At 42.1% G+C, this 14,180-nt stretch overlaps 1 protein-coding gene across 4 annotated transcripts in view; it reads right to left on the bottom strand.

The window, feature by feature from the left end:
* The window catches only part of SATB2 (SATB homeobox 2), a 134,880-nt gene that overhangs the window by 30,252 nt on the left and 90,448 nt on the right, over positions 1-14,180 (bottom strand). For 3 of the 4 annotated variants that reach the window (XM_077917774.1, XM_077917778.1, XM_028751604.2), the window contains exons 8-9: positions 12,444-12,656; positions 7,405-7,560 (exon numbers count right to left, since the gene is read on the bottom strand). In XM_077917774.1, coding sequence (XP_077773900.1) covers positions 7,405-7,560; positions 12,444-12,656 — 369 coding nt within the window. The remainder of the gene's footprint in view (positions 1-7,404; positions 7,561-12,443; positions 12,657-14,180) is intronic. The other variant, XM_028751612.2, reaches the window with a different exon arrangement.

Here is a 14,180-nt window from a genome sequence, read left to right as displayed (position 1 = left end):
TGTGGATGCATTAGCATTAGCAATTTGGAAGTATCATATAGATGTCCTACTTTAAAACTTCTCTAACTCCAATCAAATGTTTTTCCCAGGGCAAAAAGTGAAAGAATCTGCAGGGTAACTAAACTTTTGGCTGCTCAATAAACAAAAGCATTTCAGGCATGATGTACAAGGAACCCCCTAGAGGAAAAGGGAGGTAGATGAAGAAAGAAATGCAGCTCATTCCCATATTTATCATTGATCCTGTTTAGCCAGCTGACCTTTTTACTTCTGTTGTATTTAGGTCAGCAGTAGCGGTCAACCAAAAAAAGCTATCAAAGCAGTTGTTAAAAGGATTCATACATCCAGAAACTCCACAAAATATTCCATGTGAACAGAATAGGATCAGGTACACTTGCCTTGTAGGTTTATTCATTATGTATTAGGGCATATCCAGACATTCATTTTCTGTGTTCTGGAAATGCCATTGTTATCCAGACAAACCCACACAGCTCTCATCAACTCTCGATAGTTCACAGTCCCAATATTAGCTTATGGGGATTTCCTGCTTTTTGAATTAAACGCATGATGCAAAAGCACAGTAAGAACAGGTTTCCTTTTGCTTCTTCTTGTGTGGGTACTTCTTTGTGATAAGTACCATATTTTTTTTCCTTAAGCTTGTTTGGTTGTGAGGATACACTGCTATGCCCTGAAGCATCAGCCAAGGAAGGTAAATTTTTGTGGGTGGGTGTAAATGAAACTCAGTGCTTTGATTTCAGCTAAAGTGTAGTGAGCCAGAAGGGTCTTCAACAACACAAAACAGGGGTTTCCAAAAATCTGGTGAGGTGAGGGCATTGCTTCAAATGCTGCTGAGGACTACAAGTCATGCCTGCTTTGATCCAGTATCCAGGACTTGGAAAGGTAGTGCAGTGAGCATTAACACAGACCTCCCCACCCAAGTCTTTCTGTTGAACTCAGGAAAGAGGAGCGATAAAAGGTATCTCACATTTGCGGAGGCATCAAAGAGAAAAAACACAAAACTTTGCCAGTGACACCAAAAAGACTGAGACAAAAAGGATGGGTGGTTCAAGGACACTGTTCAGCACACGCATCCTAAAAGTGCTCTGCTAGGTTGACCGCTTTTTCACACCAAATTTTGACCAAGTGGAGCAGACAGCAGAGGAGGTGTTTGAAAGACAGGTGTAAAACCTGCATTGATCAGATGCTCATATGAATCACAAATGCCTCTACATAAAATATATATTTCACATATTAATGTAAGTAGCACAAGAGAGATACAGAAATGATTTGAACTTTGTATGTTCAAACACATTGAGACTAGAATTATTGGAAGAAAGCTAGATTTTATTACAGTAACTGCTGTGTTATTAGAAAGCTGAAGGGCATTGATTTTAAGACCACTGACAATGTTCTATCCATGTATTAATGTTCATAATGGAAGCAGGGAATAAGCTGCCCAGGGTAATTTATATTGAATTATACTTACCACCGCTCAAGCACTGACATCTGCATGGAAGAAAGTGTCTTAACCCTAACCATGTCTACTCAAAAATAACTCCTAATAAATTTAATGGAGCTTACTTCCAGAGAACAACCAAACACCAACACATGACAGTAGTGTCGGAAGGCCTGCAATGGTTTCCTGTCTGCTACCAAACCAGGTTTAAGGTTCTTATACTAGTGTACAGAGCCACGAATCACTTGGGCCCAGGATACCTTAACAACCAATTCACCCTGTACACCCCAATTCAATCAATGAGATTGTCAGGGGAGCAATAATAGTAGTTCCCTATGGGCCAGAATCACAACTCATGTCAACAAGGAGTTGTGCTATAGAACAGGGGTCGGCAACCTAAGGCGCATGGGGTTGTTTAAGCGGCCCCCGAGCCATCCCCGAATTGAGCCACCTGCTTGGCGAGTCCCCCGCATGCTGTGCTAAACCAGCATAGCATGGGGACTCGCTTCCGCAGCGCCGGAGATCGCATCTGCACAGATGCCGGAAATTGCAGGCGCACATGTGCGCGATCTGGCCCACGGAGGGATCTCCACTGGAGTGAACCGGCCCAGGCAAGGTAACCCTTGCCGACCCCTGCTATAGAACTCCCTCTCACAGAAAGTTAGGCAACATTCCTACTGAGTTTCAATGGCCTGGTCAGGAGGCTTTTGCCCCCTGAAAGCTTTTCAGATGGTTCTACATTTAAAAAGAAAAAGAAAAATGAGATTTTACATTATTGAGATGTTAAATTTTAGAGATTTAATTAATGTTTTAAATTTTGCATATTTTATATTTTATTGTTACAAGGCACTTTGGTGAAAAACAGGGTATAATTTTAAAAAGAAATAAGTGGAGTTAGGATTGCAACCTAAGTCAATTAACTGGCCTTGAGCAGCAGCTTGGTTCATTTCATATTCTTATTTTTTTAAGGAATTGAATGTATCTGCACTGACATTTTGCAGGGATACCAGCAAATACGTGAGTAGGCAAATGAAGAGATTTTAGTGAAAATGATTCAAAAAAATCTCTACTCAAATATATGTAAAAGGATATTTCCTCACCCACATCTTCAGTGCAGAAAATGTCAGCATCTGTGACAAAAAAGGCAATGTGTGGTGTATGTTTTTAAAGAGACTAGAATCATGCTATTAATGACATAAAGATTACTTTCTAATTGTACCCATGCAAAGGTCTTTAAAACAAATGTTCAGTAGTGATTAACTCTCTTCATGCGATTGGGAATCTACAGCAGTAGAAAATGAGCCAGGTTTCTGAACTTGTTCTTTTCTTGATTAAAATAATCTTGATTAAAATAAAGCTCATTATTATTTAAAATAAGCCAGTGAAGAAACCTGAATGGCTAGAAAACTGGCTATAATGGCAAGTTCTGCCATGAAGCTTAATGAAACCTTGACAAGCTGGCTTTGCTCTATTATTCCTATTACCTTTGAACTGCAACATTCTCTACCGTAATGTTTGTGGGAGTTTAATCACCAGTTTTGCCGAACTATTCCTTGAATTCTTTACTTTATCTTCTTGTTCTAGTTAAGGGTGTAGATGACAGCCATAGCCACATGATATGAATCATCATAAGAGACTGGCCATTTTAAGTTTTCATCACACTGTGATTTAGTGGATAGACTCTTTGAGGGCAAGAGCAGTAGCTGACATTGAGAAGGAACTGCACACTTGATGAGTCTATCAACATGTAAATGAGTAGGGTTGCCATACATCTGGAATTTCCCAGACATAGCTGGTATTTGGCCCTCTTAAAAAGCTTCCAGGCAAAAATTGCTTGAAATGTCCAGGAAAATCCAGATGCACAGCAGTCCATGTCGGAAGTGTAGATTTGGGCAAATTTCATTAAAAATAGCTCAAAAACTCTCTTTTTCCTATCCTTTCTTTTTTGAGATTTTGCAAAAAAAACCCTCAACCACCGTTGTGTCCAGATTTTTGAAATATGGCAAGTTATGAGAATCCTCTGAAGCTACAGCACAATTTTTGAAAGTCAGCTGTGGCTCCCCCTCCCTGCTTTATACTCAGATCTTCTGTACATGAAATATGCATACAGTGCAGCTAAAATCCAGCCATGTCCTGAATTAGAAAGGAACAAACCATTTGCATGACCCAGGCACATATGGAACACTGTGTGCCAATGGGGAGTGACAGTAGAAACAAGGCACAGGAGACCATTGGCTGGGTTAAAATAGGCCACAAATTTATTGATTTCATATGTAAGCCAGTGGCAAAAGGCACTGGATAAGCATCCACCTTCAACCAAACCACCTGCAGGTTGAACCCGGGATGGGTGGACCCTGGCATGAAGGCTGCCCCTGGACATGGGTCAAATGTGACTTTCCTGCCAGTGCCTCCTCACGGAAGGGATGCTATGGCCTGCTGTTTGGGCTCCCAGACAGCTCTGCCACTTTAACGGGGTACCCGGGTGTTAAAAGGATACTACCCAATGCATTAAATGCCCAAGTTGTGGTGTTTGCTATGAGGCAGGCAAAAACCTGTAGATGGGTCCATCTGTCTGCAGGCAAAACTCCCCCTTGGCCCCAAATACAGCAACTGAGTAATCCATAGCAATGCCCATACACAGTTCAGCTTGCTCACCATCAGGCTGAAGCACACATACAAATATAAAAGGGGCAAGAAGGCAGGTGATCCAGTGACAATCAGATCCATGCAGGACAGAAGGCTGGGCACCGGGCGCCACACCCCTTCAAAGGAAGGCGACAGTCCCAGTACCTGCCCAGGTCTTACCTCCTGATTGGCCGGGAGAGTGCCTGGCTTCCTGCCAGGAAATGTGTGGCCAGAAGGGAAGGCTATGCACCCACCTCCGGCCACGCACTTGGACCCCTCCTCCCCTTGCACCAGCCCCCAATGTGCTCTGCACCAGGCAACATATGGTGGCCACACGCAATCTGGTGGTAGACCTTTATTGTTATCCTGTTATAACCCAGAGGGGAAGCAGACCGTGCATTTCAGTCCTATCTCATGGCCTCTCATTTGCACATGCCCCTGCACATCTGGTAAAAATGAGAAAGCGTTGAATACATGTAGAGCTGATCACCAGTGCTTTCATAGAACCCTGTGTGGTGCTGTGAAGCCCAAACTATCAGCTTATTATCTGGGCTTCAAAGTACCATACATCCTACACGGTTTAATTTCAAAACATGTGGGAAGGAACAAGTCATGTGATATAATGTGATAGACAGATGGGCAGCCATGCCTACAGGTGGTGGGAAAGATAGATACCTAGGTATGGTAAAGAACCCCTGGAAAGTTAAGTCCAGGCAAAGGCATCTATGGGGTACAGCACTCATCTCGCTTCAGGCCGAGGGAGCTGGCGTTTGTCCACAGACAGCTTTCTGGGTCATGTGGCCAGCATGACTAAACTGCTTCTGGCGCAACGGGACACCGTGCCAGAGCACACAGAAACACCATTTACCTTCCTGCCGCAGTGGTACCTATTTATCTGCTCGGACTGGTATGCTTTCAAACTGCTAAGTTGGCAGGAGCTAGGACAAAGCAACAGCAGCTCACCCCATCACACAGATTTGAACCGCCAACCTTCTGATCAGCAAGCCCAAGAAGCTCAGTGGTTTAGACCATAGCGCCTAGCCTGCATGCCGGAACCAGTTTCCCACTGCTGCTCTATGTGATTCTTTTTCTTTTATGTGATTATCTTGGGATAAGTACCAGAACAAATACTGACTTTAGCTCTGAAAAAAATTAAAATGTGATGCAGTGGAGAACACTTGCTTTGGTACCTTATCTTCTATGGAATCTGGAAGGAACAGGACATGTGTAGCCCTCAAAATCAGATGGTCTGGAATGAGTGCTTACAGGGCCTCTGTGGAAGCACCATATGGAGCTATTGTTTTGAAACTGCTTTGCTCAAGAATTGGTTTGGTGAGAAAACTGGGTAGAGTGACTGGCCATATAGTCAGTGTGTTACCATGACAGTTGCTAATAGTCACTGGTCCTATTGGTGCCCTTAGGGCATCCAGCTGCTCATGTTTGAAAATAGGATATTGGACGTGATAGACCACATTCTGATCCACCAGGACTGTTCTTATGTACTTATGAGTTCTGGCTCTCAGTAGGAATTTATTTAGAGGCTTACTAGGTACTTTTAGACATGCTTCTGTGTTAAGTTGGATCTTATCAATTTTCCAGAGATTAATATTTCTCTCACCCATATATGGTTGTTACAAACTTTATACTAACAGATGAATGCTGATGATGAGCCTATAAGAAAGTGGAAGTGCCACTGGTTCTCAAACTCCTCTCTTAGCCTCCCCAGAACCCAAGTTGTACAATAAAGACACCATGGCAACCAGCTATGGTTTGAAAACATTCATGAAAATGTAGACATGATATGCAAATTATACTAAATAGCAACTTCAAGCTCATAGTATATTTTTTTGATGTGGTTACCAGCGCTGACCAAATTTCCTATATAAACAGAAAGTCCAAGTGCCTTCAGTATAACAGTTAATATTAAGGCATCACAGAGTAATCAGTGCTACCTACTAAACCTGTGAAACAAAAGGAGCACATACTCAAAAATGCTTATGCATGAAGTATTACTGGGCACAGCCACAGAAAATGTCACTTTCACACATTTTAAACCCTTCCTGCCTTTTTTTTTTAATCTGGAGTTTCTATATGCTCACAGCAAGAACATTTAATGCATTCTAGCTCTAGAGAGTAGATGGTGGCCGGCTCCTTTGGAATTTCTACATTCGAATTGGCACAGACGGAAGCTAGTGAGCCACCCAAATTATTTTGGGTGGCTCACAGTCTTTCTATTTCAAGACTCCTCTGTGTAAAATGACAGGAAGCTTTCAGGCATTTTGGAGCCAAACCTCAGAAAGAGCCTGGTAATTCAGTTTCTCCTAAAAGGGTCCTGATTAAGGACTATCCAGCCTTGGCCGCACTGCACACACATCTTTGGTATTTGGTATTTGTATGCAGGCAAGGACGAAGGGCACGTTTGCAAAATCAATTGTGTGCAGTTTTTATATTTACTGCACTTTTACCACATATGTCATTTATTACACAGTGGAAAACCGTTAAATGCACAGTAGTTGTGCCAAGTGGCATTATGCTTTTAACAGCTTTATTCGTTTAACAGCTCCAGTCTCATTATATTTTGCCATGTGGTACATGAGATTTTTATTCATTTAACAGTGTAAGAGGGCTCCATGGCATTTTCCTTTTATGTATTTCATATTGTGCCTGGGCTCTTGCCTTTTCTGTGAGCATTAGCCCACAGGCTGCACTGAAAACAAGTGGTGCAACAGGAGACATGATGATTTAGAAGAGGAGGAAGAAAATGAGCATGAGAAAGATTTGGATCCTCCTCATATAGAAATCCATGTAACACATTAGAATAAATTCAATATTTCTGTGAATGATGGTAACAGAATTACTTTCAGCATTTTATAATGCTTCCATTTCAAATTTTTTTAAACTACAAGGAATACAGTGATCAATCAATCTGTGGTTTTCTGTTGGCTTCCCATGAGACAATTGTTTAAGGAATCAAACAATTGTTAAGGAATCAAATCTGTTAAATGTGCACAACACTATAATTTCAGGGGTTCTTGATTTACTGCACCAGGTGGAGGACAGGGAAGCAGTTTATGGTCCCGTTTCTTTCTTTTTTTTTACTTTTCAGTTAAAGGAAGATAATCTGATTTGTCTTTGCTAGCCATTCACTTTAAAGAGGCAGAAAGAAATTATTTAGGAGCAAAAAGACAAAGTGCAATGGATTCTCCAGGGATCATTGATGTTGTTACTAATGCTGCAACCGATATACTTTAATGATGGAGGGAGGGATGGGTCCAATTTCAACCTTGAAGCTTTCTCTGCTCTTTCAAAAAGAACCCTCTACTCACCTGACTTTTATTGGCAGCCACTTTGGCAAACAGAGCCTGAGACACCTTGGCCCTTTTCATCTCCTGTTGGATCTCGTCATAAATGGCAGCTGTGATGTTGATGTTGGCTCCGTCCACCTTAATGGGGAGGTCTGTTGTCGGTGTCGAGGTTTTGGCCTACCGAGAGACCATGAAAATAATAATTAAAAAAGTGCTGCTTTCAGCCCAGCCATCTGTGCAGAAATTATCAAAGGATTTCAGTCAGCTGATGCCAAACTGCATTAGCTACAGAGGGACACTTCCTGTCCATTATTCTAATCAGGTTAATTGTGATTGGAAATAATTGCAGTGCATTCCTTTAGGACGTTCACAGTCCTCTCTCCCTCTCCCTCCCTTCCCCCCTCTCTTCACACACAGAGCTCGCTCGCTCTCAACACACATAGAAGCACATATACCAAAAAACTGAAAGGTTATATAGCAGAAGAATTAAATCCCAGGCAGTCACTTGATGGGGCTAGCCAGAAAATACAATATAATACATACATGAGTATTTGGACTTTTGCTTTTTCTCCCCATAAAACTGCATACCTTGGAGGAAGAGCCAATTCTTCCAGAAAAAAATGAGTAAATGCATAGAGGTCTCTAAATAATAAATTATTACTCAATTTAATGCACTCCCTCAAGTCTCTCTCATCCTTTATTAAAGCTATATGTATGTCATTTGAGTATGTATGGTTTCCCATCATTATGCTGCCCAGATAGTCACCTAATTTCACCTAGGAAATCAGTGAGAATGAACAAAAATTCATAACACCAGGCTTCACAGTATGTGTGGTGTGCTGCCCTTGGTCTCCTAAACTCATATTGCAGTTCTGCATATTCCAGTGCACTCCTTTTAATTGAATGACTTCCAATCAACTTCTGGGACAAATGAAGGACAATAAACAGAGAATATTGGCACTTCCACTTACTAAGCCATCAGAGAGAGAACTAGAAGTTAGGAATGGAGGGGGAAAGGTCATTATCCCAAAACCAGAAACCAGATGAAAACCTGTTCAGACTGGCTGCTAGTTTTAACAGTACCAGTCAGATACATCACTGAAACTGCCCAGTAACCTATGTATCTAGTAATGATTAGATAGTGGAACCTTGGGTTGCGAACGTGATCCGTGCAGGAGGCGTGTTCGCAACCCGGTGCCGCATCTGCGCACGTGCGTGCCGCGATTTAGTGCTTCTGCGCATGCGCAAGCGCAGAAACCCAGAAATAACCCGTTCCAGTACTTCCAGGTTCGTTGCATCTGTAACCCGAAAACAAGCAACCCGAGGTATGACTCTATTGCACAGGCTATTCTATCTAACAGCAGTTATCTGCACACAGCAGCAATCTAGGACACTGATCTAGCAGGCTTTTTATGGAACTGAAACATTAAATTAAGCTAACGTGTATATAGAAAAAAACTGTAATGTCATTTCTCCCATGCTAGCACCTTAAAACAGCCTGATTTAGGGAGGTACTCAATATAAATAGTACATTTAACCCAGAGATGTTTCCCCTCAGCCCACATGCAGAACACAGCCAGATTTTATCCAGCCTTCTGGGTCTTCTTCCACCTATCAGTTGCTCAGCAGTGAGCAGCTAAGAGGGGGAAATGTTCTGACTTTTTGTGAAGTATGCAACTGCAGTTCCTTCATCTGCAAGGTCAAAGCAGAGGGGAAAGGTCTCAACAGAGGTAGACCTATATTGCCTACAAAAATGCAAGATGCGTTCCTTCAATTTGGAGTTGCATGAAATTTTGGAAGTATAATTGTAATTCCACCATCCGCAGTAAAGTGGGTGGGTATAAGGATCAAATCTTCTTTGTTGTGACACCAAGATTATAGAATGAACTCCTGAAAGAGGCCTGCCTGGTTTCCGGTCCCTGCTCAGTTTTCAACAGACAATACAAATATGTTTTATTTATTTCTCTTTCTGACAGAGACTGCAACCCAGTTTCCACATGCCCTTAATGAGTTCCCAGAGTGAATACTGCAGCTACCCAGGGCTATGCCATGGTTTGGTTTGGGATTACCGGTACATTACATGAGCTGTAAACCTAGTCTTCTTCATTTGTTGCATGTGGTTTGTCTGGGGGACAGATTCAGCTGCAACATGATAGCAAACATGGCTTAGTGCTGGGCAGGATAGCAGCAGCAGGACTGGGCAAAGAGCACAGTGGCCACAATCTTCACTCTGAGAGAATCTGCACATTAGTTTGTGTGTGCTAAGCCATGGTTTAGCTTAGTGTTTGAAAAAATTCTGGCACACAATATGCAAACAAGAGTGTGCTGGGGCTGCTACTTAACTTTTTTATTTCTTTTGTTTCTTTATGAGTTTTTGATTTGTATTTTTATAATTGTTAATTTTTAAATGCTGTTTTCAGGAAGTTTTGTTGCCATTTCTTCAAACAGAAAAATGACAGAATTAAATGAATGTGTGGAATATAGAAATTAACTAAATAAATTTACCACAGAATAAAGAAAGCAGCATTTAAACATTTTCATGTTCAATACCCCTGGACTCTTTTACTGGATTAGTTTGGCACAGGCCACATAATATTAAGGACACATCTCAAAATAATAGTTTATCAATGTAAAGCTACAAACTAAGGATAACAACTAAAACAACAGGGAATACAATGGGGGTATTTACTGTATTTCTTGATACATTCTCAGATTACCCACCACACTGCAAAATCATATCACAGATTGGTATCTATGGAAACAACATTTTGTATATAGGATTAACTTTGGCACAGAACAAATTTGTCGTTAATTTGTAATACATTTTCTCTTGTCTACCCATTTTGGCTGTTTTTGAAGGCAGTCTCCTAGCATCAATATGTCCCTTCTAAGTGACAAGTCTTGGGTAGAAATCACATATGCATTTTATAGCACTTTATAACTTAGGAATTTCCCCCTGTTTCAGTTAAGGTATACTACCAGTGCTGACAAATTATGTTTTTCCTGGGTGAGCTATCTTCTATATACAGTACACTCCTCCAGTTAATGCAGAAGGAGCTCCTTCACTTGGCTACCTTGGATGCAATCGACTCTTTACTCGCACAAGAACATTCTTAGATGTTAAGATTAACTTCTGAGACCCTTCAAGGGTGCCCCCTTTTTTTCAGTGTTAAGGTGAAAGAGCTAATACAGGTGTGGCACCTTCTCTGTGGCATGCTCTGCCAAGGAGGGCAGCCTAGGAACTAATCCTAGAGCTTTCTAGCTACAAGCAAATGTTTTTTGTCTATTGCCACAGGCCTTTCACAGTTACAATTACACACACACACAACTGATTGTTTTAAAAAAGAATCACTCTGCTTTTTTAGCAATTATACTAGTTTGTGTGTGTGTGTGTGTGTGTGTGTGTGTGTACACACACACACACACACACACACACACACAATAATTTTTATTAGTTTCAATTACAATCCAATAATAGCCTCATTATAACAATACCAATTGAAGGTTCTCAGAAGTTAGGCTTCCGGTTCCGCTCTGCCTTAATGGAGGCAGCACCCACAACAGCGGGAGATCGTTGGCGAAGGAAAAACAATGATGACTGAGGGTAATTATCCTTGCAAATTCCCCCCAGGGACAGGGGCGAATGGGCTTCACTCACAGTTTGTCTCAGTACCTGGCTCTCGCTCCGGCATGGATTGTGGGAGACAGGGAGGCGCTGAGAACCTATATATTTTTTTTTAATTGTAAACCATCCTGAAAGTTGTGAAACTTGTTCTTGTTAGATGCTATGAGGATCTCAAGGCATCAGTGAAATGAGGAGGGGGGTGATTTTTCTCTGGCAGAGGGACTGTTGGAAACCAAATGCTTCCACTCTTGCTGTAAAGCCAGCAGAGAGATAGGTCACAATATGGCATGAAGATTAGGCCAACAAGGCCACAGGAAAAGGGCTGCCTTCAACAAGCATATTGATAGAATCTATTTCCCTAATGCAGATAAAATTCACTGGAACCAGGGCCAGCACATGCCAGTTGTGTCCTTCTCAGCCACCCTCTGCTTTGGGGAGCAGTGCACCAAGCTCTGGGGTACCTAGACTTGCGCACCACTTTGGGCTCTAGCATGCGGCCCCCAAAGTTAAGTGCCACCAGGGGTGCCCGCCCCACTCCAGCTACACTACTGCATTAAGACCTAGTTGTTCGACCTAAGCTCTGGTGATGATCTCAGCACATTGTCAGGTTCATGTAAGTGTACAGAGTCCTTTAGGAACCCTGGATGCGGACCATTTAGGGTATTAAAGCATCTTCACTTTGAATTATGCCCAGAAAACAACTAAAGCCTAGCGAAATCTCTCAAATGCTGTGGCAAATCACAGTAAACGATCTAGCTGTTGTGTTCTGGATGAGCTGTATTTTCTAAATGCCTTTTGCTACCAGCTGGTTGCAGTCACCTCGACAAACCCTTCATTATATCTCAAAAAAGGGCCTCTGCTGGCTGCTTAAATCCTGGCTTGTCATTAGTTAGAAGAAGAACTGGATGACATTCCAATCAGTATGGCAATCATGGAGTAAAACCATAGACACTTAATGGAAAAGCTATGATGCTCACAGGCTACAGCACAGTTCAGAGGATGCAGTCACTGCCTAGTTCTCTTCAAGCATAGAGGGGAGATGTGTATGAGGAGCATTTTCTATCGCTGAAGAGACTGGAGTTACCCTCATTTCCATGGGCCTCCACATGCACATCAGTGTTGTGATGCTTTCAATCACAGTTGATGTGCACAACCTGCCCCGCATTTGAATTCTTTCATGTAGTTCATTGAATTCTCATTCTTTATATTTGCAGCATTAAATACTAACTAGTTTCATCTACAAAGTATTGCCAGAAGATAACATGATCCTGTTAGATCAACTCCAAACCCTAAAAAATCAAGGTTCCAAGAAGCACTCAAGTGGACTGAATACCAGATGGGAAAATCCTAACAGGTCATCTCAAACGATGCCTGCCCGTCTGTTTCTGGATAACGGGACAATTGTGAAAGCAATTATAATAGGGTTGCACCTTACCTGGGGGGTTCTGGAGGAACTTGGACTGCTGGCAGCTGAAGACACCATGCTCACATTGGGGTTCATACTCCTCTCTCTCTCATCCTGATATATACGATCTCGTTCTGTCTCAGGCAGGTTGAGGAAATTCTGCATTGCCCTCAGATTTACCAGGAGGGACTGGGAAGCTGTTCTAGGGTCTTCTTCTTTACGCAGAATCTCTGATAGCAATCCCTGGTTCAAAAAATTAAAAAAAGGCCAAGTCTTTTTAAAAATGTGTTTATTGTAACCAGCCAGGTTGCAATGCTGAGACCCTTCATAGGATGTTAAAGCACAGGGAATGTTTTGTAGAAACAAACCTTGTTTTCTTGGGACTGTGGTTTATTTAGGAGCATTTCTGTTCAGATTCTATCGTATATTTAAGATCAACCTGAACAAAGAGGTGCCAAAGAGGCAGGTGGGTCAGTGTAAAACTACCATTATAGCCAGGTGCCTCCTGAAACTATTTTAAGAACTATTAGTGCTCTCACTCTTACTGCTTCAGGCTGGAAACACTTGGCAGCCCTGTTCATCTTCAGGAATCTGCCAAGTTTGGTAAATTTAGTTCAGACATTTAAACAGCACAGGAGACTTATGAAGAAAAATGTTTGGCAGAGTTTGGATGTTACAGTTCATTCACTGCAAACCTGTCAATTCTTTCTAATGGGAGAAAATGCTGCAAATATGAGAAATTCTCAAGATACTTCATCTTAGAAATTAATAATTTGAAAATTGCTTGCTGCCTCATTTAGAAAGCCAAGATACGGCAATGTCCGTATTCATCAAATACATCAAGCTTTTTTTTTTTTTTACATGAAAGAAGCCAGAGGTTCAGTTATTTGTATAGCATGTAGTTAGGCCCGCAGAAAGCTAGCAAGGGCATAGGACATAAGATGTTCCTAAGCAATTGTCAGGGACTGGGCAGAGGAGGAATGGTGGAGACCCCCCTCCCCATCCTGAGGAGGAAGAGGAAGAAGAAGATAGTACAGTGGTACCTTGGGTTACAAGCACCTCGAGTTACAAACACTTTGGGTTACAGACTCCACTAACCTGGAAGCAGGACCTCAGGTTAAGAACTTTGCCCCAGAATGAGAACAGAAATCGTGCACCAGTGGCACGTCGGCAGCAGGAGGCCCCATTAGTTAAAGTGGTACCTCAGGTTAAGAATGGTTTCAGGTTAAGAACGGACCTCCAGAACGAATTAAGTTCGAAACCAGAGGTACCACTGTATAGATTTACAACAGGGGTTTGAGGGAGGTAGCATCTCAGAGGCAGATGAGAAGAAAAGCTGGGAAATCATGGGAGAGCCGGGACAACACCCAGCTGACACATTGTCTTTAGAAAGCACCCCAGACCCTCCATCTCCCAGAACCTGGCGAGCCCTAAAAGTAGGAGAGCAAAGAGCTCAAAGGCAGAGGGCATGTAGCAGCACCCGTAGAGGAGACAGTGAGAATGACGAATGAGGAAATGGGAGAGATGGGGGGTGGGGATTCACTCGGGACAACGCCATTATCCAAGAGGCTGGGTTCTATAGCCTCTCTCTGTAAAGATCAAAATAAAAAAGGACGGTAAGAAACTTTTCCATGTCTTTATACTTTTCTGGGCAACCAGTCGGAAGCCACTGATAGCATCTTGACAATAATTGGGATATAAATATTACTGATCACTAAGTAATTTCAAATATTGCTTTGAAACTTGTGCTACCATACGCTTCATGTC

This window comes from Podarcis muralis, chromosome 1 (genome assembly GCF_964188315.1).
Source record: "Podarcis muralis chromosome 1, rPodMur119.hap1.1, whole genome shotgun sequence".
NCBI lineage: Eukaryota > Metazoa > Chordata > Lepidosauria > Squamata > Lacertidae > Podarcis > Podarcis muralis.
The sequence above is the reverse complement of the archived record's forward strand: the minus strand, read 5'-3'. Positions and strand labels throughout refer to the sequence as shown.